Source organism: Aphelocoma coerulescens, chromosome 14, assembly GCF_041296385.1.
Source record: "Aphelocoma coerulescens isolate FSJ_1873_10779 chromosome 14, UR_Acoe_1.0, whole genome shotgun sequence".
NCBI classification, from domain to species: domain Eukaryota; kingdom Metazoa; phylum Chordata; class Aves; order Passeriformes; family Corvidae; genus Aphelocoma; species Aphelocoma coerulescens.
In genome coordinates this window covers 5707237-5731178 of record NC_091028.1, presented here as the reverse complement: position 1 = coordinate 5731178, position 23942 = coordinate 5707237, and the positions used below count along the sequence as shown (strand labels likewise).

Sequence of the window (23942 nt, the reverse complement as noted above, 5' to 3'; positions counted from 1 at the left end):
TACTGTGGTGATGTTCAAAGTCTTTAATCAAGATTGAGCCTGATGAGCTACAAATACAAATGAGGGATATTATTCTTTCCTTTCCCTGCAAACTGATTTTTTTTCCTGTTTTCCTCAGTGGCTTCTGAAGCCTGTATTCTTGCCCTACCTCATTCAGAAAGGAAGAGGCCTGGAAGGACAAGAGGTGACATGTCTTGTGAAAAAAAAATCTGTAGGATTGTTCATTTGCTAGGGAGGAAAGAGGAAGAGGTGATTTAACATTGAGAGTACAGGCAACGAACCCAGCATGAAATCAGCCAGCACTGGGGAAGAAATTTCCATGAGGAACTTGCTGCCCTGTGCTTTGCCCAGTACAAGGCTTACAGATGGAATCTGGATGCTTTAAAATTGAGCCAAACATCAAAAATAGGACACCATGAAAACATCATCACTAATTTGTGTTTTCCTAACACCCACTGTTCTGTTCTGTGAGAAACCAGTGATGAAACCAAAGTTACAAGGGGAGGGGAAAAAAAAAAGCCCCGAAAAAACCCCAATACCCCAACAAACAACTAGAAAGAAAACCTCGTGCTGGCAATCCACGCTCTTGGGTAACACATTGACACATTTCCTGTAAGCATTCCACCCACAGCACTCCAGGCTGAGCTGTCCACTGACACCATGGGCAGGGCAGCACCTCTCCCACTGCTTCCCTCAGTTCACCCCGTCCCCCTGCCAGCTTCCCTTTCCACACGAGCAGCTCCTTCACCCAGCAGGACAGCGGATGTTCTGCCGTGCCTCCTGCAGAGCAGTAATGGTCTTCCAGGTAGAAGCATTTGTTTTTAGAGCTGACAGGTAGGACTAAGAGCTCTTAAAACAGATCTGAGACACCATGAACACAAGGGCTGGGAAGCTGTGTGGGAAGAGCAGTGGAAATGGAGAGCACATCACACTGACACTGCGGGCAGGCTGAAAGACTCCAGGAGAGGAAATCGGGTGCTCATGGCATGCAGATGGCAGAAGAGATGAAAGGAAATGTGCGAGAGATGTGCTGATCCTGACTCCAGGATCATCCATGCTCCCCAACACAGTCCATACAGCTGGGACAGCAGCACGGTCTGTGGGGAACAGACTCTGACACAGGAACCTGAATCCAAACCTCTCCACTGACCCAGCAAAAAGCACCCTAAGGGATTCAACATGGAATACAAATGCACTATAAACCAAAGGAAGCACATACAGGTTTCTCCCACAACAGCAGTCCCCTCCTGAGGCAAAGGAACAGCTTTCTGCTTGGGAAGACATCTCAGGGATGCACTCCCAGAACAGTCACCCTCGTGTGGGTTCCCAGCAGCTGCCCACACCTTGGAAAAGGCATGTTGTCATATCCCAAGCAGGCCAGGGTTAAATTGGACTAGTGTATTCCAATACACTAGTCCCAAGCACTAGTCCCAATTCCTTTGGGCATTTTTTTCTGCTATCCAGCCAATTTTCAAGGTACTGGAACTATGCCAGGTTTCAAACTTCAGGCATTTTGAGGACATTGCTAAAAAATTCCTAAGTAAAACAGAATTATATATGGGTACAACAGCTGCAAAGCAAGGTATATTCATTTGTAAAATTAAAACTGAACTTTGTTTGGAGACAGCAAGGGAAATTCCCTCTGGAATAAAGAATATTTTAAAATGTTTGAGATAAGGGAAAGCTGGAGACAGGTTCAGAAGTTTTTTCTGCTCTTAGAATTACAGCTACACAGCTAAAGCAGTAAGTTTGGCACTTCATCCTGTCACCTGGAGAGCATTTGAGACACTGACTTTTTACATGAATTCTTCAGCAAGCTGCAGTACATCCCCCTGAAACACCAGAACTAGATGTTAAACTGCCAAGACTTTTACAAGAGTCACAAGAAGGTAAACACTACTTGCCAACACCAAGTTGCATTTCAGGAAAAATCACAAAATCTAAATGGGAAAGTCACTAAGTCTGAAGCTTTATTGCCGTTAAAGTGCCTTGCACCTTGCCACAGAAGTTATATAGTACACTGCCTTTCAGCCAGAGCCCAAAGGAGGAGTTCGATACAATACGAGCACTCATCTACACAAATACTTTATTTCCCGCATAAAAACTGGGAGAGGTTCACTGAAATATGGCAGAAGGCATTACAAAGGGGAATTGTTAAATTGTGAAAAACTAAGTTCACATTTCTTCAAGCTGACAGCATTCACTTACTAAAGGCAGTACTTTCAGTTGAGTGACTTCAGTGCTTTCTCACATCAGCCAGGACAGCACAGCTTTATCATTTTATAAAAGTTACGTTCATCATTAGGGCAGACCTGTGTCCTGGACACTGCAGGTGCCCAACGCTATCCCTAAGGCACTTAGTGAGATCAGCTCCTTGCTGGTGCTATAAAAGAATTCCATGACTGTCCAGCCCTTGCTAGGACATGCATCCATTTCCTCAGCAGAATCTACGGCCATAGAAGCTGTCACACACAAAATGCAAATTACTCCAAATTCACAAACTAGGAAAAGAGAACCTAAACTTCACGCTGCAAAAAGTGGGATTTCTTTTCAAAAAGAAAACCATACCCTCTGAAATTATTCTCCCTGATGCAAGTAGATGTGCCTCTCACTGGACAGCAAGAGAGACACGCTTCTTCTTCCATACAGCCAAGAGCTGCAACACATAAGCAAGGTTACTACCTCATTCTTCTGCTGAATTTCTAACACTGGCTAAATATGGAAAAGGAAGAGTAAAATATTATGTCAAAGGAAAGACAATCTAATACAAGGATGCAGTACAGAACCCTACTCCCACAGATCAGAAGAGAGCTTGAAAGCCACAGAAATAGTTTACAACAACATTCTCTGTTTTAGACACTTTGCATGCTTTGGAAAACCCCCAGAATACTGTTATTTTTGCACAAACACCATATGGCTAAGAAAATGGCACGTTCTCTATTTTCCTGGACCATAGCTGTCATTTCAGGCAACAGGACCATGATCTGATAAAACAGATTGCAACATTCAGAAAACCAAGAGGGGACAGAAGTGGTTTTCAAGCCACAGAACAGTGGCTGGGAAAATTATCTACTTTTAGTTGGTAGCAGCTCTGACCCCTAAGGCAACATCTTCTGTACATAAAGAAGGGAAATTTGAAAGCAGATCCATCAGGAAAAAGAATAGAGTGTTTTCAGCCTCTGGAAAGATAAATCTGTTACATAACTTTTAAAGCATATCTATCCTTCCATAGGCAATGGGCCCACAGTGATAATTATCTGTGTGGTGGATTCTTGGTCTTTAAGCTTCAGTGCTCTTGATGTGTCATTTTTGCATTACTTACCTGTACTTTCACAGCTCCCTACACGTCAGCACCAGCTGCTTTCCTTCTGATGGAACCAGCTCTTTTATGCTACTTTTTCAAACGGGATAGGACACCTCACTATTTGATTCAGACTTATCACTATGCCTGAAAAACTCTTAAGAGCTTAAAAAGAACTGCGAAAGAAGAAAAGGCCCTACTGGAAAAGTCTGCTTGAACAAAAGTCGTGCACACAGATGGACAAGTTGCAACATACAAGGAGGAATAAAAAGGTATTTGAAACCAATAATGATGAGAAAAGTCTTACATGAAATCTGAGAATTACTCAAGATCTGTTCCTTTCTCCTACTTGCTCCCTCTCACAACTGCTCTCACAAAGGCAAGAGCAAAGGAGATTCATCCAAGTTCAAAGAGTCCCCATTTGATTTAAAGCTCTTGGTATACAGCCAATCCAGTAAGATTTAAAGATATAACTGGGTTGTATCTTTACAACAGAGATACAGCAGTGCATGCTACCCTGTTCATATTGCACACACACATAGTGCAACTAACAGCCCTCTTTTCTGAGGCACTTCCATGAGCTGTTTTCATTCGGGTAAGAAAGGAAGGGAATTTAATTTGTACTTGAAACTGATAAAAAATTTTAACAGTGTTTCTGGAATGGACTCTCAATCCTAGAAGTCATGAAACAAAGCTCAGAAGCCAAGAAGCAGATCCAACTGGCCTTAGACCAGACGTGAACTCTTCCCAATCCTGTGAACCCTAATAATCCCTGAATGTATGAGGCCAAGCAGTAGTAGAGGTACATCACAACATCACCTGAGCTGTTTTAATTCAGGCCCAACACTCAGAGCACAAACCCAGAGGAAAACTCTACACCACCAAGAGCAGGAGTGGTGCCTGTACAGCTGCACCTGCACTCACAGGCAGCTACAGCTGGGCTGCTGCCCATTGCACCTGTAGGGAGACAAGGCATTGGATAAACTGCTCTCAAACTTGGCTGTTAAGCACCACAGACATGGCAAGGGGAACCACCTGGAGACGCCCAAACTGCTGGCAGAGGCAGCAAGAGCTGGTTTGAATGCACATACACATGGCTGGCATGCATCTGAGTTCCTCCCTGCTTCTGAAGAAATCCAGATTAGGACGTTCTCCTTTCCCAATGACAGCACAGCTGCCAGCAGGACACCTACTGATTTGCTTGGTGTTTATTTGCATGCTGTGCTTGCTTACTGCCACCGGGCATAAATACCCAATTTTATCCACTTCTTTGAGTTTACTTTGTATCTGGATGCACAAGACACCTCACTGTACAGTATGCCTCCAAGGCTGACATTTCTAAGAAGACTAAAGGCCTAATGAAAGACTAATAGAACAGTTTTATTGCATTTTTCCACACATATTTTACAAGTGGTCACCTTGTCTAATAACACTGCCCTGACTCAGGTCTCCATTTATCTGCAGATGTCTGAATCACTGTCCTCTGCACTTGAGGCTGTCCAGGAGGAACCACACACACACACTGCAGACACAGAAGACCTGAACATAGATTTTCAGTCCAAAAAGCTACCCAGCACGTAACTTGCAATAACAGCTTTCCTTCCCTGTATCTCTGTCAGCTTCCCTATCTATACAGTCAGACCAGTGATGTTTCAGGAGTGCTTTAAACACTAAGGATGAGAAGCACTACAAAATCCAGATATTATCCTTCTTTGCATATGTTGTGCACATATATGGTGAGCTGTGATCCAGCATTTAAATCACTGACCCCAAGTCTGCATTTGTAACTCCAGTCAGAGAAGACAAACTGGCCCCAGACACAACTTGCCCAATACTCACACTACAGAAAAAACAATTACAATAAAAAACCAATGCAACAAGAACTGAAAAACTGCCGATTAAATTTATAACACAATAACCAGATTATAACAGGATTCGATAGGTAATTTCCTTAGTGTAGAGCTTCCAGAAGGTAACCCTACTATTACCCTCCTTTTATACCAGTTGACTTTCAACCTCTACCAAATTCCTTGCTTCAAACTGTAAGAGCAAAGACCCTTTTAAGAGCCCATACCCATCAACTGTGCCTTTGAACTGTAGGGCAAAATCCAGTATTTGTAAGCCCGAACATTCATTACTGATTACAAAATTACTTGGAAACCTCCCACAATAGTTCGGTTTCTTTGCATATCATTCCCTTCTCTATTTTATAAACAGAGATGGAGAATCACAGAGGTAAAAGCCCAGCTAGGCAAAGGCAAAGCTCTGGCTGAACAGCCCCGCGCTACTTTAAGCACACATGACGGTAAGGGAAGTGATGCTAACCATGTATCAAACCAAAGCATGAGGTATTGGCTTGAGTTTTGCATCACCAGCACCAGCCGGAGAACAGGAAACTGAAAAGCCCGGCTGAACCTCAGCTGAAGTGCAGCACCAGGCCTCCACTAACACCATTACTCAGCTGCCTGCAACACCTCAGCCAGGGGAGCCCTCCACGCAAAGCCAGCGCCGTTCTCCCCGCGGTACGCAGCTATTTTCTCACGGGTTTTGTGCCCTCGCGTTCCCTTTTCCCCCCTTTTCTCGCTGCAGGTCCGTGCCGGGGCCCACCCGCCCGCCGGGGGTGCCGCTGCCGGGGCGCAGAGCATCGCAAACCCGCCTCCCGGTGCGGCCGAGCGCGCGGGGAACGACGAACCCTCCTGCGCTCCGCGCTCCCCAGGGTCCACGGGCACGGCGCCGGGCCCCGCCGGGGTCCAGCCCCACGCTCAGCTCCGGCGGGGCTGGGTGCCCCGAGCAGCAAGGACGGCACCAGCCCCCGCAACCCCCGCCCGCCGGCAGAAGCCCCGCGGCCACGGCCCAGTGCCGCCCCGCTCCCCGCAGGGTGCGCTGGGCCGGGGACCCGGCGGAAGGGCATCAGCGAGCGGCGGGGGGGACGCGGGGCTGCGCCGGCAACGTGGGCACCGCCGCCTGCGGGGATGGAGGCGGCGGGAGACGGAGCGCGCGGAGAGTCCCGCTGCCGCGCGGGAGCGACGAGCGGCGAAGGCAGCGGCCCCGCGCGGTTCGGGCGCTCACCGGGAAGTACGGGGCTGCGCGTCCTGCGGCGGCCGCGCCGGGCTACGCCGGGCTCGGCTGAGCTGGGCTGCACCGGGCTGCGCCGGGCTGAGCTGGGCTGGGCTGGGCTGAGAGCTGAGCTGGGCTGGGCCGGCCACGCTCCCGCCGGCCCCACCACCACCCGCCCCGCCGGCCCCGCCCTCCCCGCTCCGCGCAGCCAATCAGCGCCGCCGCCCGCAGCCCCGCGCCCGCCGCGGCCAATAGGAGAGCGCGGCCGGGGCTCGCCCCCGCCGGGAGGGGCGGGGCCGGGCCGGGACCCTGAGGGAGAGCAGGGACGGGCCCCGGGCCGGCGGGGCGCGGGCCTCTGAGGGACCCTCGGGACTGGGGCTGCCCGCCCTCCTCTCCGCCTTCCCCGCGTCCCCCAGCCCCCTGGGCCACCGCGCACCCTCGACAAGGGCAGCGGAGCCTGTTTCCTCCATCCATCGCGCATCCGCGAGAAGCGCAGCGGAGCCTGTTTCCTAACCGCGATTGGAATCCGTGCCTGCACTGTTACAGCTCCACGAACACCCACTGTCCTTTCCTTATTGCCTCGTATTTACCTGCTGCCACTTGGGACATACTTAATTTAGCAAAGGCAGCTACTGGGAAAGTGATTTGGTCTTCTAACTCTGATTGGAAATTAAAATTGAAACTAGTATAATGTCAAACTCCAAATTTAAAACTCAAATCTTCACCAACACCTAAGCCTGACTTAGCCAAAACACGTTTTTGTTGTGGATGGTAGTGGATTGAAGCAGCTCAATCCCCTAACGAGCCCTTCTGCTCCGTTGCTGCTTGGTTCTGCTACAGCAGACACAATGCTGCCCTTGAAACTCCAACCCAATGATAATTATTATGTATCTCATCCACAACAGAACCCATGGCAAGCATGTTGAACCCCACCAGGACTCTCATCTTACAGAATTCCATGTCTCATTCACAGTCTCGGTTTTCTTGAAAACCTAAGGCCTGTCTACAGAAGGCCAACAAGCGCTTCTGAAACGAACACCTCCCTCCCCTCTCCTGTGAGCAGCACACAGGCACCCTCTCCCTGTCCAGGGGACTTCAGAGAACTCCTGCACTGCGATCCATAAGGGATGCACACTTAGTCACAAGAGAGGGGAGCTGTCAGACCCTGCTCAGTCCCCAGTTACCTCCATTGAAGGCTCCAGGGAGTATCCTGGAGCAGATACTGTGGCAGAGTAGCTGAAGGCCACTGGACAGGAGAGCTGGAGAGGACAAAAGCAAGGCAGGAACGCTGTGGGCTTGGAGTGGCCAGAGCTGTTCTTTTGCGCTGCAACACCATCAATTTGCAGATGGTGTTACAGGATCCTTCTGTCCCTGCACATACCACTTGAGGCTAGGCCATCTACGCCTCCTCATTTCCACTTACCCTGCCCAGAACCCTTATGTCTGTCAGTTTATTACAGTAAGAAAGGTTTAATGGTCCAAAATTGCAAGAGAGGCAGCAGTTTAGCCATTCAGATGGCAGTAAGCCATTTGTATCATAAAGGATAAGGAAGCACTAGAACAGATTACTGGGAGAAATACAGGATCTCTATGATGAGAGCCTTTGATAAGAAGCAAGACAGTCATCAAGATTCTCAGATGAATATGATTCTGCTTTGAGAGGAATACAGAGCAGATAATTTCTTGGTGCCCCTTCTGATCATTCTACAATGTAAACCTGCTACTGACATCCCATAGAACAAGAACTGAGCAGGGCCATTACAGAGCAGTAAACTTTACTTTTTTCATGCTATCTTCTGTCCAAATCCCTGTCAACTTTCTTGCCTGATTTATTATATGTATTTTTACTCAACTTTGAGGCAGGAGTTATGTTTATATTATGTCTCTAACTATTATTAACATCTTATGTATCACTATCTGATGAGTATTCCCTTTGAATATTTGCTCAAAAAGCTTAGAGAATACACTCACCCTGCTAGCAGGCTAGGGATGTTCCTTTGCATCTCCTCTTGCTCACACCAGTGGGGCTGGCCTGGGCAATGTGTGAACAAACACACACATATATACACGTAGATATTTTGTTACTGCCTTTAGGTGCTGGTATTGTTAAAGAAATTCCATGTGCCATCTGCTGGGAGAAACTTTTCTCTGAGGCAATGTGCTGTACTGACACAGCTGACTGCACTACTGGCAGCATAAAGAGGTAGTTATTTCTCAAGAGGCACCTTTATTCTGTTAATGCACCAACTTCCAGCACAGATGCAAAGGACACACAAAAAGTCAGGGTCAGAATGAGTGGAACAACAGCAGGATGAAGTCTGTGAGAGAACACAAACCTCTGGAACTATGTCACAGCATGACAGCCTGGCAGCAAGAAGTAGCTCATTTTCAAATCCTCCTTCACTTGAACCTCCAAAGTGTTCAGGTTACAAACACCATGATCACACTCAGGAGATGAACTGCATTTTAAAGACAAGTTGCTAAGCATTAAGTGAATAATTCTCAATTTACTTGCAGATTGAAAAATCTCTACAAGCTTATGAGACGGGCAGCTATCCTTGACATGTCAGAACAAGCAGACAGACAGGAATTCAGCACCCACTTTTCAGAAGCAGTCTTCAGTTTCCCGTACCCAGTATTCAGCACCAATAATTGTCTTTAAAATCAGCAGCAGCACTTGCCTTTCACACTCCTGGCAGTCTGACTCCAGGTAATGTGGTCTCAGGCACAGGACTGAGGTAAATCAGCTTTGCTAACACACCCTGCACTGCCACATTTATTGAGAGCACAGTTACACATAACTCCAAAGTGGACCCAGATATCCACTGCCATCAAAAGAGCTGGTCTGCTCTCTCTTTATACCCCCAGCAACAGATCCCCACTGATGGCCCCAACTGGATCACAGGAGTCAGCTGAATTAGGTCTCATTGAACCGATGAAAAAGTACACTTGCAGTTTGGGTTCCTTGGAATCAAAACCATCAGAATTCAGATTGCAAAATTGCTATCACCAACACTATGGAAGGGGGAAATATACAACTGGAACATAAAATAAGCTCACTAAGTAGAAATCTCAGACACACAAAATTATTTCTTCAAGTTTTAAGATGTTGTTTATCAGAATGAAAAAACAAAGCAAACAAAACAAAACCCAGAAATGCAACTGCCAGGGGCAAAGCCCTTAATTCCCTGGTGAAAACAGAATAGGACTGGAACTAGTGGTAGATATGGAAGTCCACAAACGGTGGAGTTAAAGAACAGACAATCTCACAATAGTTATCTGCTATAAAACCTTGAGATCCAATTTAAGTCCTCATCTTCTAAGGAATGAGAAGTCCCTACCACACACACAAAGTATGTCCACTTTTTCCTAGAATGTTACCTGAAAACCCCAAACTGCTGGAGGCAGCTTCCTAAAGCTCCTGTCAAAAAGCAGCCAATTAAACACCACCTTCTTTTCAGGATTATTTCCACTGTACCTTCATCTGCAAGTCTAGGTGAGAAGTACAGAACCACACATGCAACCTAAGCTGCTACTCCAAAATACAATACTGTTAAACTAGAAAGGAACAGGGTGTTGAACAAACTGTAAAATGTTTTGACTCAAAGTGTTGTACAGCAGATGGAGCTACAAGGATGGCCTACAAATAGCCACCTACACTTGAGAACACCCAGCAATGATAAATATACAGAATCTACCCCATCGAGGGAGTGTCTTCAACATTTTTCTACTGCAAAAGGACACACAGATGTTCACAACAAAGCAACTCTCAGTTTCACATCAACAGAGATTTAAAAGAAATTAATGCAATTAGTTTGTAATGCTTATTGAGATGTTGCATAAAAGTTCAAGCTCTTCTCCTGACCAGTATCTATAATTGTGTCATTTTTGCTTCTCTTCAGAGAGATAAAAGCAGGTCAGGGATGGGGACTGAGAAAAGGCATTTCTTGTTTCACCATATGGCAGTGACAAAAATGACAATCAGTTTGCTTCAAGCCAGATTCCTCCTGGAAGATCATGAGTCTGTCCATTACCAAGAATATTTGGACACTCTTCCCTTTCATCAGAACTAAGTGCACTGCAAGGGTTCCACAGGTTCCCCTTCACCTCCTCTATGTTCCTCTCTCCAGAAAATGATCCATCTGGATGACCACTGGATTTGCCAACCAGATCCAGAAATTCTCCCAACTGCCTGATGACTTTATTTAGCAAAAGAGAAAGTCAGTTTTCCAAATGAAAACTTTCCAACTTAATCTCCACAGCCAAGTAGAAATATTCATAAGTTTTAAATTAAGTGCCTACTTTCTCTTCCTTCACAGAAATGAAGGACTTGCAGGTGAGTTTCTGTTGATAATTCCAAAGACTTTGAGAAATCCCATGTGAGAAAAAAATCTTCTTTAACTGCACATACTATTTCACATCAGTTCAAATTGATTTCTTTCTACAGCCTTCAAAAAATCACTACTGAAATAAGCATTCAAAAATAGCTGAATCTACCAAAGTTAATAACATTACATAACAAACAAACGAACACTAGTTTGGGAATCTTTGGATTAAAATTGAGTTTTTTATCTTTGAAGTTCAAATGAGGGTTCTGAGAGAGAAGTTTTGTATTAATCTAGGCAGACAGGTGCTAACATAATGTAATTTTTACTTTGACTGTACTCACAGGGAATGGCCATCATCATATAATAACCTTTCATCCCATTACAGAACACAGAAAATAGGTCTTCACACACATAAGCAGGTCATGAAATAACTGACCTACACCAAATGTAAAACGGGCTTTCAAGAAATCAGTCAGATGCTTCTAATGAATGTCTGCACACTCCCACGAGTCCCAGGCTGGAACAGCTTCATCACTGACACTCTCCTAGTGCTGAGGAATCCAGTGGGCACAAGGATTTTCATGGCAGTGTACATATGGCAAAGTGATATAAACACAACAGTGCACATAACATTTAGAGAAGTACAAGCAGATTTTTGGTTTCATTAATAACACAGGAGAGATTTAATAAATATGTTTTACTTTAATCCAAAAGTAAGTTATTGGAGGCCCCCTTTTGTGTGGAAAGACATTCTCAGCCACCTCCCTCTCCCCACCCTCACATGTATATGCTGAGGGTAGAATTCCAAATATTTCAAGAGCTGGAACATCTCACTTTATGTGGTACGTTCTCACCCTCAACCTGCCTACAATACAATAGCTTAAAATTCCTGCAGGGCAATATACATTTGACCTCCTATACTCCAAAACCTCTGTGGAGTATTTTTAGAGGCTCAAACAAAATGCATCTTGTCTCCTTTCAGTTCAGACAGTGGCCCTAAACTAGAGTGATCCAGATAGGACAAACTGAGAATTAATGACCAAGTTTCATAAACAAATTGCTTAAGGAAAATTTCATTCATGACAAACAAGTCTTGTCCAGAAGCTGTTTCACAAGTGTCCATAAATACAAATAATGTGGAACTGGGATGAGACTGAGAAATGTCCATATTCTGTAAACTAAAAAGGGAAATGCACATTTGCAAATCAGCCACATGGAAAAGGTTACATACTTCTTTGCCAGGCTCTAAAACTGAAGTCAGCAATCCCAAAGAGCCAGTCATCACGTCACTGCCACTGTCTGGCATCCAGCAGGTACTCGGAAACAACAAAGAAATCATGTCCAAGTGTACAAGTCCAAGAAACCAAATGCCAAAACCAAAAAAGTAAAGCAAAACTGCATTGCAATACTTTCTCAGAACACAATTCCACCAGAAGATGCTTTTCTTGGGATGAAAATCCTTATCTTAACAGAACATCAAAACAGCCCTTCTCCTAAGGTAAAGATCTTCTATGTTCTCGTGGGCCTGTCACGTTAGGTGTTCGGCCATGATCTTCCACAATTCCTGTAGGAGCAGAAAGAATACATACAGGTATTTTCTCACATCAGTAGGCTGCAATTATGAAAAAGTTCAAATGCTCACTGTAAGACAAATTTTAAGACATACCCTATACCTCCACCTACAGATGGTATCCATCCATGGATGGATACCAAATCCATCTATGTAGTCTCCTGGAACAACTACCAAATTATCTTTGAAACAGAGCAATATAGTTGATTGCTTCATTCTTGTAGCATGATTTTTAAGAAAATGTACAGTTAGTACAAAATAATTTGTTTCAAAATAGTTTGAAATTAGCTCAGTTGGTCAGAGAATGGTGCTAATAATGCCAAGGTTGTTGGTTCAATCCCTGTGTGGGGCCATTCACTTAAGAGTTGGATTCAATGATCCTTGTGGGTCCCTTCCAACTCAGAGTATTCTGTGATTGCACTGATCTGCATGATCTTCTGCACTATTTTGTCTGATAATCCTGCTCTTTTTCTTAGCCTGTGTTGACAAATGGTTTCAATAATGCTGGTAAAAAACAGCTGAAGAGATAATTTACTGAGGAATCAAAGTCTCACAAATGCATGGCTTATATAAACATCCCCCTTCTCAATCTTATGGACAACAAGGAGGAAAAATCCTTAACCAATTAGTTTCTTTAGAATATATTAATACACACTTTGTCTGCTCCACAAAGGATAATTAAGCAGACTATCATGTACTCTTCACCATATCTTCCAGTTGTGGCAATAGACTTAATGATAAATAAAACCACAGGCATTTAAAAATGCATTTCAAGAAAAAAGATTTCAAGGATCAGCAGCCTTCCTCAAAGCACCCAGGGAATGAGTTTACACATGTAGGTATAATCCAGGTTACTTTTGTGTACTTGTAAAACTTTTAAACACGTTTTATACATTTTATGCCTGGAGGTATCAACATTAAGTAAAATACATCAATCTGATGAAGTAACTGTGGCCCCTGCAATCTCACTATGCATACACACAGCAATAGTTGACTACAGCAACATAGTTTCTTGGTACCAGATTTGCAATCCTGTACAAGATTTGAAAGTTGTCTAAAAATATCAGTTAGATTGGATTGTTCTAGAAGTCAGCAAGCTGTTAGCTACCCTGTATAATATTCCTAAGGGCAGATAATTTGGAAAAAAAGGGAGAAAGAGAACCTTAAGTGCTCAAGAGGTAATTAGATAACCAGAAATATTACATCTGGATGTTTCTCAATAACAGAAGTTTACAGCTAATTGACTTCTTCATAGATATTAGAACATTATTTCCTGAACTTTGAACTGGGAAAGGAATTACAAAAACTGTGAAATGAAAGCTCTCCTACAAGGAAATAAATGAGAAGAGATATTGAACATTTTCCAGTTCAGTCACAAAAATGGCATTTTACGAAGTAAATGTCTCTTACCCTTTGAGGAACTGAGTGCAATCTGAGCCACTCTGCTACTGGTGATAGAAAATCAACTCTGTCCTAGCCAAAACCAGGACATGTCAATCTAGTACAGATTATGTAAGCACAAACAAGGATCACTTTAAATCAAAAAAGCTAAATGGAGATAAAAGATAATGTTTATTTTCCTCTTCTTACTTCATGCTACATAAACAGCTGATAATTAATGTGAGGTGATTAGCCTGACATATTACATTTATTTTCATGAATGCCACTTACCAACTGCTCAATTCGCTCATAAACAAGGAACTGGCAGAAATCAAGCTTAATGGGCTCCACTGTATATTTCATTTTTCCATCTTGGAGGTTCTCCAAATCATTTAGAGTATTTCTAAAGTGACTGTAGGCCTCACATGTAACGTCCATATGTCTTAAAGTGAAGTTCAGCCTGGCAAAAGAGTATTTCATTTAGAACATCTCTCCTATGCTGGCTTCTTAAATAGGTGTGTAACTTCCCTCACCTAATGAAAAAATGGGTCTTCTCAGCATAATTAACTCCCAACAGCCAAGAAAATATACACCCCCCCACTCCTGAAAAGCAGAAAAGATGTTATGTCAGCATCAATACACAGGAACTCTTGAATGAATCTTTCCATTGATTTTAAGGCACTTTGCCACAACAGAATTATTGGCTTAGCTTCCTGGACAAACACCTGGCAACAAACCACAGGAGGAGTTACTGCTTCCCTATCTCCAGAGATTTAAGCAAAGCCTATTTGTGTATCAGCTTATGAATGTACTCTAACAGACAATTACTTAAAAACATTCAATGATTCCTTGAAAGCAAACAAGAGAAACTGTTCTAGAGTTTCTCAAGCTGGGAAATATGAATCCTAATTCTAAATCACTTCATTTCACTCTGATGTATTCTATAATGCCTGACAACATTTGCTATATATTTTTGAGGTCACAATCTGGCTACCTATTTATCCTTATTTGCACTGAGTTATCTCAGGTGAGGCAAAGGCAGGACAACAAAAGGCAAACTCTTGTGAAACTCAAATTCTGAACTGATAAAAATTAAGCATGTAGGAAAAAAAATGCTTGTCCTGAGCATATACTGCAGCCTGTGGTCAACTGATACAATGAAAATTGGAAGCCAACCTTTCATCAAAACAAAGTTTTTAGTGCTTTTTATTTTAAGTTCTTGGTAGTACTTACCTCTTTTCCAGTGCTAAGTAAACTGTGCAAGAATTTTTCAAGTTGTGTGTGAGTCTATACAGAGTTCTGAACAAGGCATCTGTCAGGTCATCATCATAGAACACTACAAGAAACAAGATCAGGAGCATATGTATAATTAAGGGTGTACTTTACTTAAGTCTCCATTATGAAACAACAACAGGCCTTAGTTTGATTACTCTAATCAAACAAGTCCCTATCTTATCTAAGTGCAAAGTACGTTTTTAATGGCAACAACTGACCCTGCAAGAGTATCCACCTCTGCTATTTATGTCAGGCTTACTTTAAGCTTTCTCTCATCAGAATGGGCATCAATTGTCAGAATTTACAAGCTTTAACAAGAATTCTCTCAGCCTGGAAATAATCTGACTATAAAGCTGAAAAAAACCCCATGATATCACAGAGTATAGAGCCTTTTTTCTTACAAAAACCCAAACCAGGCCATAATTAATTTACCCTTATAACCAGATCTCCTTTGAAAGCAGTCTTGCAACTCCTTTCAATATCTTAACTAAAATCAATTCTCCTCTAGTGAGAAATCTGTAGATCTATATATTGATCTACAGATCAAAACAACAATGGTTTTCCTATACAGATAAGCTAGCCTGTCATTTTAAAGTCCTTCACTTAAGCAAGAAAAAAAGCAGAAAAGTGATATCCAAACACTCCATGGGAAACTGCAGCATCTGAAATTGCTGTTCACATTATAGAAAATCTTAAACCTATTTATTATTATTTGCACAGAAGTTACATAATACAAGACAATGATAGGACAACACAACTCTCCTGATTCATCAGTTACTTGTGATTGTGTCCAGCAATTTATTTAGCCACAAAGAATTAACACACCAAAGAAAAGGAAGAGCTAGTAGCTTGCAACATCTGTTCTCCAATTGCTAATTCAGAATGTAAATACAAGTGTTTAGAAAAGAAAAATACAGACAGGAACACTTAAGGCAGAGCTTTGGCAAATTAGGTAAGGAACTGACCTATTAGATTTTAAAAACAAATTAGGTATATTTAAATTATTATTCATAATGCTTGAGTGTTTGATTTAAAAGCTTACTGTTTATATTTTCCTACCATCAGCTGCCATTATCACAGAACAGTGATCAAGCAAATCAGCAATCTCTTCTTCAGACCAGCTATAAGGAGCTTCAGGATCTGTAAGAAAGAATATGGCTTTGGTGTACGTGATTAAATGTCTCAAATGACTGGAGAAAAGGAACTTCTTAGCTCCTGTGGGCATCTGCTACTCCATAAACAGAGCACACCACTAAAGGGAAATCAAAACCTTGCTCTGTTCATTCTCTGAAGTCCCCTCAGTCCCCTGCTTTCTCTGTGTTATGTCCAACCCTCCCAAGGCTGACTGACAAGCAAAAGTTTTCCTTCACTTCAGAATTCACAATGCTGTAGCAAGATCACAGCTTTAAATACATTAAAGCAAGTACTCCTTTAAACAAAACCCCATAAAACAAACAAAAAACTTTATATAAAGTTTTGATTATTCTTCATATCTTATCATGCTTTTAAAAATTATTCTTCATTAAAAGAATCTTTACTTGCAAGTCTAATAAACATAAAACCTTTTCAACTGGCAGTATCAAATATTATCATTAACCAGAATTTTTTTTGAGGCTCAAGAGAGGCTTTTGAGTATGTAAAACCAAACACCAAGCCCAATCTAAAAGGAACCATTATAAGCACCTACCAGTGCAGAATTCATCTTTCAGCCAATCCAGTTCTTTCACTTTAACTTCTGCTCCTGTGGGTGAAGAAGAATCACATCAGTCAGTCACAAATGGCCTTTCAGACAGCACCTGAGATAAAGTAAAGAGGCAGTCTGACCATACAGCACTTACCTCCTGGCTCCCTCAGGTGTTTGTTTAATGCAACATTTTGCTCACACATGGCCAGAAGATCTTCACCAACATCTGGAAAAGAAGTGATAATGATATCAAAAATAAGAACACTTTGTATGGGCCATGTATGCCTCTCAGACTAATACTTGAAGTTTCTCTCAAGCCCATGAGCTTAAGGAAAATTCAGAGCAACTCTGTCCACTGATGACTGCTTCCCTAGATTCCTTCTTCCTTTTGTCTTTCAGTTCTAAGCTCTGAGCAATCCTTGAAGAAAGAAAGAAGTTAGATCCCTACACTACCTCTTTTAATCTGGACACCCTATCTTGAGTTCATGCCAGCATCTCTTGCTTTTAAACTCTTGTGCTTTCTCAGCCCCTTGAGAAAGTTCCTGTTATTTTTCAGTAAATAACACAACTTGATACACATTAATAAAAAATGATTAGCTATAACTGAAAATAACTGCCTTACCCGTGCAATAAACTCTCTTGGCAACTGTTCCCATGATAATGCTGGAAATCCCAGTGCCACCTCCAAGCTCCAGCACAGAGCAACACCTGAACGTGTCCCTTTTAAAGAGAATGTAATCAGCCAGAAGGAAGGCAGCACGCCAGACCTGGGGACAAGGGAAGCAGTTAAAACTCAGGCAATTCTGAAGCACATTCCATGCAAATCAAGATGCTACAAGGCAGAACACGTACTTGTTTACCAACGTCTTCTAAGGGGGTTGCCATAGTGTGTTCTGTGGAAATGAGAGCACAGCAGAAATAATTACCTCAAAATTGTTCAAATCAAGTTCCACAGTGATAAGTTTGAAACTAAGGTTATGCTTCCCTTTCAAATATAGAACTAAACACTCTTCATTCTATAGAATAATGCTAGATAATGCCAAACACCCAGTCTAATTAAGGAGCACTGAGTTTCCCATGGTATACAACTGCCCAAATCACTTCCAGAGGAAAAAATGTACATTTTTATTTGCAATATCATGGTATTATGTTCATTATTTTCTTTCACTTAACAAACTGCTGTTCCATTTCTAAAGAAAACCTATTTTTCTTTTGTTTTACAGAAATATATTTGCCCCATTTCTCCTTGACGGAAAGCTTATTATTTACCTATTTTAACAAAATCACTGCAAGTGCACTCCTGCTCTTCATCTTCAAAAGCATCTTCTTTCCCTTTCATCAGAATTACAGGGCACACTATATCCCTCAAAAGATCCTCTGCTTCCAAATCAGAGGCACTTCGAGGCCTTCTGACCACTTCCAAGTCTCCATCATCATCTAGCAGAGCTTCTACTCCTTCACTATTTAATTCTTCTTCTTTTCTTATGTTACTCTTGTCCTTGTCACACAGTTCATTTCTGCTCTGGTGTTCTCTTCCTGCTGTAATTTCTCTCATGTGTTTCCCAGATGCCAAATCTTCTGTGCTCCAAAGGAGTTTGAAATATGACAGGAATACTGTAAGAACACAGTGTGGGGGGAAAGGTTAAACACCAGATGAGGCAGAATCTATGCACAACTTCCACATGCATGAGATTTTGGTATGCATTACATGTACTAAAAATCTATAGAATAAAAAAATTATACAGGTAACTTCAAATATAGTTTTATTTGCTATGAAGAAATACTTCTGTTTTTAAGTTCTGTCAGTAGAAATAAATGAAGCACTTTCACACTCCACTGACTGACTCAGCATCTGCAGTCACAACGTGCACATTCATCTGATTTAGTAACACTTATTTTAACTATGGGCAGAGGGTTTCTTACATCCTCCAAAACTTGTTCTGTTCACACAAGTTCAAACCAAGTTGAAAGCAGAATTAATAGAAGTTCAAATTCGTTTCTTCTGGTTAAGATTCCTATCTTGTAAGAAACAAGCACGTTCTAGTAAAATGAAAGTTGAAATTTTGTTTACTGCTTTGAAAGTCTTTAGGAATTCAATCAACTTCAAGCCTTGAAACAGGCTCAGTATATGAGAGCAGAAATAAGTGCACAGGAGGCACTTGCCAAAGCTGAGACTTTAGTAATTTTTTTTAAGTGTTCAAACTGATTATTCAAAGAGATTAAATGACTTAAGCTATTCTCAATGACCAATTAATTAAAAATCTTTTGCAATACTCAGTGACATCAGCATCTATTAAAATGTTAAGTTATTGAAACATGGGCCTTGCAATTTTAATCATAGGTATCTGTACTGCCTGAATACCATGCATGAGGAAGAATGAACATTCCACATTCCTTCCATCTATCTGCATTCCCAGCAAAAGGGATGAGATAAAGTGCTTGCCACCACTGCTTTCAACAATTTCATAATTTATGGAGTTCTGTTCCAGTTTCTTTGGTAGGCAAGACATTCCGAGGTGGTCTACTGAAATCTGACTGAGGGTCCTCTCTAGGGAGACCATTTTTAGATAGATCTAATAAAATCTTCAATGCCTGTCCTAGAACGAGAAATATTTAAAGTCTCCACTGTTTGCATGATGGCCAGATGAAACTAATTTGCATAGAGGATGCCATCAGTGAATTAATTCCTTTTGTTCTCCAAGTCCATTCTGATCCTCTGCATTTCTATAGCATTCAAAAGGTGGAAAGTCAAACTGACTCACTGGGGAAGAGACTAAATCCCCATAAACTTCCCTAAAACACAGCAAAATGGCAGTGGTAGATTGTTATGGCATTAAAGGCTGTCATACTACAATCCAATTCTTGTCTCAATAACCAGAGGAATTTCCCAGACAGGGCTCATTCACAGTAGGTAGAACACACTGTCACTTCCTTCTGTTGAAAGGTTCTTTGCACCAAGCAAAATCACAGCAAACACATGTCAAACAGCATGAAGACCCACCACGGCACTAAGTACCTGAGTTTTGACCTGAACAGGGTCAAAATTATTATTCATTTCTTTGTCAGGCCTACTTTTATAATTTTTCACATTGTCATACACCAGAACAGCTGCAGAAGTTACTCTTTTTATGTCACAACTGGGTTTGAAAAAACAATTAACTCTTCTGTCACAGCAGGACTTTTGTACAGAACATTTTGCCAGCAGCTCCAAGGGCAGTTCCCTTGACAACTTTATAGCAACCTACAGGCTGGCAATCAGCCAGGGGCATTTGCCAACTCATTGCCTCTACAGCCTTGACTCGTCAAATTCTGTGTCAGTTAAAGCCATTGCTATTTTGTGTTTTCTTGTTGACTTTTTTTTTAAGCACCACCCCCCCCCCCCAAAAAAAAAACCCCAACAACCTCACCAACAAAAAAAAAATCAAAACCAAAAAAACACCACAAAGCCCAAAGAAAGCTGTTAGGCTCCTCTGGAATTGATGGTAAACCATCACATAAACATTTAATTAAACGTCATAAATTAATTACTGATAGTTTTTATTTTAAACTTAAGTTACACTATTTAAAACCCCTGGGTTCTCACCTTTTGTTTGTGTTCAAGGAACATCACAACCTTTTTTTAAACTCATGATTCCCAAAGTGCTATATGGACACTTTAGCTCAATGAACAAATACATAAAATTAAGCCTGCAAGTGAGTAAATTTGGTTACTTTTTCCCAGAAAGTAACTTAAAGTTAAATTTTTAAGACAGGCTGCCTACAAGTTTTCATTTCTGGAGTGAATTTCATGAGGAGAACACAGCTAGCCCTCTTTCTAAAGATTGAGTAGGAGGTGATTCTGCTTATAACTGGAATAAAATATGTAACTACTAATATCAACCACTTAGAGGAGAATTCAGCCATTACAAAGATGGGAGTACAGTTAAAATACAGCTCCATCAGTGTAAGCATCCATTACCTGGCTGTCCAACTGCATTCAGTCGTACCATGAGGTGTCTTTTGCTTGGGCAGTGCAAGTGAACATCAGACAGCACAGTGTCACTTCTAAACGTGGGGTTATCCATCTCCTTCTCTGCTAAATCTACCATGGTGTGCTGGTGAGAGGAACATCTGCAGTGCTCAAACAGTCCCTCATGCAGTGCTGCCACAAAGGGATTCCATTCTCTTCCATTTGCAGGCATCCAGTAACAGTTTTGCTCAGCAAGGGAACCTCAGGACATCATTTCTGAGAAAGGTGTGGCAAGGTGTGATTATGGAAGCTCCACCATGCTCCAAGACAACAACCTGCTTGTCAGGATATTCAACCTAAAACCAAACACACACAGCTTTTAGTGGTACCCTGACACTGTCTGAACATTGCTCCAGCAGTATTTCAGAAGATAAAAATCAGATGACACTGTTCAATAAAGTAGCAATGCTCCAATGCTCTCTTTTACAGAATCCTCAAATATGTAACTGTTAGTAGTTCAGTGGCAGCCACTGCATATTTTAGGAAGAGCTACTAATTTGCTTGTGTTACAGACAACCTCCCCTGAAAAAAGTCAAATGTTACCATGACTGCACAGAATTACAACCTTAAATCAAGGTCTTCAAAGGAAATAAGGCCATTTCCTGTGTCGGCATTAACATCTTGAATGATTATGCTAAATTTGCTATTATCTGCTTGTGCTTGGACAAGGTTCAGGCTGGAAGGGACCACAGTGGCTCATCTGGTCCCACCTCCCTGCTCAGGCAGGGTCACCCCAGAGCACAGCACACAGGATTGTGTCCAGATGGTTCTGGAATATCTCCAGTGAGGGACACTCCACAGCCTCTCTGGACAATCTGCCCCAGTGCTCGGTCACTCACAGTGAAGAAGCTCTTCCTCACGTTCAGGTGGAGCTTCCTGGGCATCAGCTCCTGCCCACTGCCTCTGTCCCATTGCTGGGCCCCAGGGAGCAGAGCCTGGTCCATGCTCTGACACCTCCCTTTGATATTTATACACATTAAGAAGGTCCCCTCTCAGTCATCTCTTCTCAACCTCAGCCTCAACTTCCTCGTAAGAGAGATGCTCCAGACCAACGATCAACTTAGTAGTTCCCTGCTGGACCATCATACATATTCACACTAAAAACACTCCACGCTTTAGAGGCAGCCTCTGTATCTGCAGCTGCGCGGTTTTGTTAACTTCTCCCACACCTGCCCCAGCTCCAAACCTGCTCTTTCCCGGCGGGACTCGGCGCAGGAGCCCGCCCAGCGCTGCCGGCCACTGACCCGGGGAAGCGCCGGCTGTGGCTGTGCCCGGCGGGGCTCCCGTTCCTGCTGCGGGACCCACCGGAGCCTCCGCGGGGCTCAGCGCGGCCGGGGCGCGGCTCCGCGGGCGCGGGGCGGCCGCAGGAGCGCAGGCGGGACCCGCCTGTCCCGCTTCTCCCCGCTCGGCCCCGCGTGCCCCCGGCAGGTCCCAGCTGTCCCGCTTTTCCCCGCTCAGATCCCACCTCTCTCTCCCGCGTTCCCCGCTCGGTCCCGCCTCTCCCGGCCCCTGGGCCGCCTCCCGGTGTCGCTGCGGAGGCGGCGGCTCCTTCCGGCTCCTTCCGCTGACGCCGCTGCCCGGCGGCCCCCGCGGTGCTGCCGGCCGTGGGGTGACCCCTGTGCCCGGGGGATCGCCTGTCTTTGAGCCTTACCCAGCACTAAACCCCCGGTAAAAGCCTGCCGGGGAGGCGGGGAAAGGCAGCGCCAGCAGCGCACCTCAGCCTTGCGCTGAAGCATCCGCAGGACTTGCTCGGAGTTTCAACACGCGTTTCCTACTCGCGTTCTTTTATTAATTGTCTTTAGCATCACTTGCCCTGTCTCGGTTCATCTGTAATCCCATGAAAAATCTCCAAACGACTTGAAAACAAAGTGGAAAAACCTCTGCGGAGGCAAATAGGCGTTTCTTCCTTAGTCCAGATTACCGTCAGCATTCTATTACCACTGTAAGGTTAGCTGAAGCAAGAGCTGTGCACTTGTTTGGGGGATTAGTTGCTTAATTCTGAAGAGTTTTTAATTAGGTAAAAACCAGGTGAAATAAACAAGGCTGAGTTAAGCGTTGTGCGGAAACACCATAAACCAGAGTCTTTGGGAGGCTTTAACAACAGAAATATGTCTGACAGAGTTAGACCACCAGATTTTAGTATCTACGTTTTGGACCATGGTGTTTTAGGGAGTCATTTCCCAGCTGAGCTCGCCTGCAGTGAGAGCTGGCTGCTGCTCTGGCTCTGGGGCTGTGTGGTCAGTCGTGCTGTCCAGAGGGTGCGGATGGTGTGCGGGCACAGGACACCTCAGCAGCTGGACACGCTGCGGCTGACCAGCCCTCTGGGCAAAATCACAGACAGAGGTGCTCCAGACTCCCATCTGTGTTCTAGTTCACCTCCTTTGCAAGTCTGCCAGGGCTGTTGAAGTTGTTTTATCTTTCAGCAGGAGGATCTAATTCAAAAGTGGGTATTTGTGTATTAATTACTTGTCATATGATGCTAATTGCTATAGATAATCCTTGTATTTCTCTTGAGTGGTAGGAAGAATTGGAGTCAATGCTCAAAAAAACCTTGGAATGTAATTTATAGTCTGTATCTATTTCTAAATGTCTCCTTCTCATCATCTTCATCCTTCAACAAAGGCTAAGAATTATTAAAGAATGAAATAATCTTTCCCTATTTTTACAGTCAAGATTGTTGAGTGGCAATGAAATGGAAAACACAGCAAGCCATTCAGATCTCCCATTGCAGTTTCTGTGAGGAATTCTATTGGATGAACATCTGACAAAAATGCTTTGGAGATTTTTTTTCTCCTTTTATCTGTCTCTTGTGAAAGAGCAGAAGATTATTTTACTTCCTGTGGTGATACGATGCCACATAAATTATTACTGCAGTCTCTCTCTCTGCTGGCATGTTCCTCACTGCTATTGAGTGCCAACAATCTGCAGGCAAAGCAGATTATATTTGTCACAAAATCTCACCAATCTGCAGCAAGAGGCACTTACTGGTACACAGGCTTAGTATAACCAGAGGAGTAGCTAAAAAGCTGCATTACATGGGGGCTTTCAAGCACAAAGGTACATTGTGTGAGAAATGGGGCTGCTGCAATTGCTTTTCTAAGAAATGCTGATACCTTGTTTCACGTATGCACGATATTTGGGCAAAGCAGGAATATCTTGTGGCTGCAGAAGGACTTAAAGGAGCCAGCGTGGCTACAGACGTTATAATGTGGGTGATAGTGAAAGTTTATTTAGGGAGATGCAGTTTCTGTACTACACGCAAGAGGGCTTTGGCAGCAAGCTCCTGAGAGGTACCTCTTTATTAAGGATGCACCTCAGTTACATTTCCTGTCTTCCTC

At 43.2% G+C, this 23942-nt stretch overlaps 2 protein-coding genes across 3 annotated transcripts in view; both read right to left on the bottom strand.

The window, feature by feature from the left end:
* The window catches only part of ABAT (4-aminobutyrate aminotransferase), a 50394-nt gene extending 43894 nt beyond the window's left edge, over nt 1-6500 (bottom strand). Inside the window, exon 1 of the mRNA XM_069029958.1 lies at nt 6371-6500. The gene's annotated coding sequence lies outside the window, so the exon portion shown is untranslated. The remainder of the gene's footprint in view (nt 1-6370) is intronic.
* A 4818-nt stretch (nt 6501-11318) lies between these two features.
* Nucleotides 11319-22133, bottom strand: METTL22 (methyltransferase 22, Kin17 lysine). 2 transcript variants are annotated; one of them, XM_069029988.1, is made up of 11 exons: nt 22070-22133; nt 20554-20900; nt 17865-18209; nt 17448-17488; nt 17218-17362; nt 16750-16821; nt 16599-16652; nt 15971-16051; nt 14870-14972; nt 13928-14096; nt 11319-12250 (listed from the first exon to the last, which is right to left on the bottom strand). In XM_069029988.1, exons 2-11 carry the CDS (start codon nt 20774-20776, stop codon nt 12215-12217), a joined length of 1269 nt encoding a protein of 422 aa, XP_068886089.1. In that variant the 5' UTR covers nt 20777-20900; nt 22070-22133; the 3' UTR covers nt 11319-12214. The 2 variants fall into 2 exon arrangements, with proteins under 2 accessions (XP_068886089.1, XP_068886088.1); XM_069029987.1 differs by lacking the exon at nt 22070-22133 and adding an exon at nt 21791-22063.
* Between the last annotated feature and the right edge of the window lie 1809 nt (nt 22134-23942).

Bases quoted from the DNA above. Each gene is read 5' to 3' on its own strand.
- METTL22 (XM_069029988.1), bottom strand. From the start codon at position 20,776: ATGCCTGCAAATGGAAGAGAATGGAATCCCTTTGTGGCAGCACTGCAT. The intron at 16,052-16,598 runs GTAGGTGCTTAT...TCTTTCTTACAG, and splicing joins GAAAGATGAATTCTGCACTG to ATCCTGAAGCTCCTTATAGC. The intron at 14,097-14,869 runs GTAAGTACTACC...CTCTTTTGCCAG, and splicing joins TACTTAGCACTGGAAAAGAG to GCTGAACTTCACTTTAAGAC.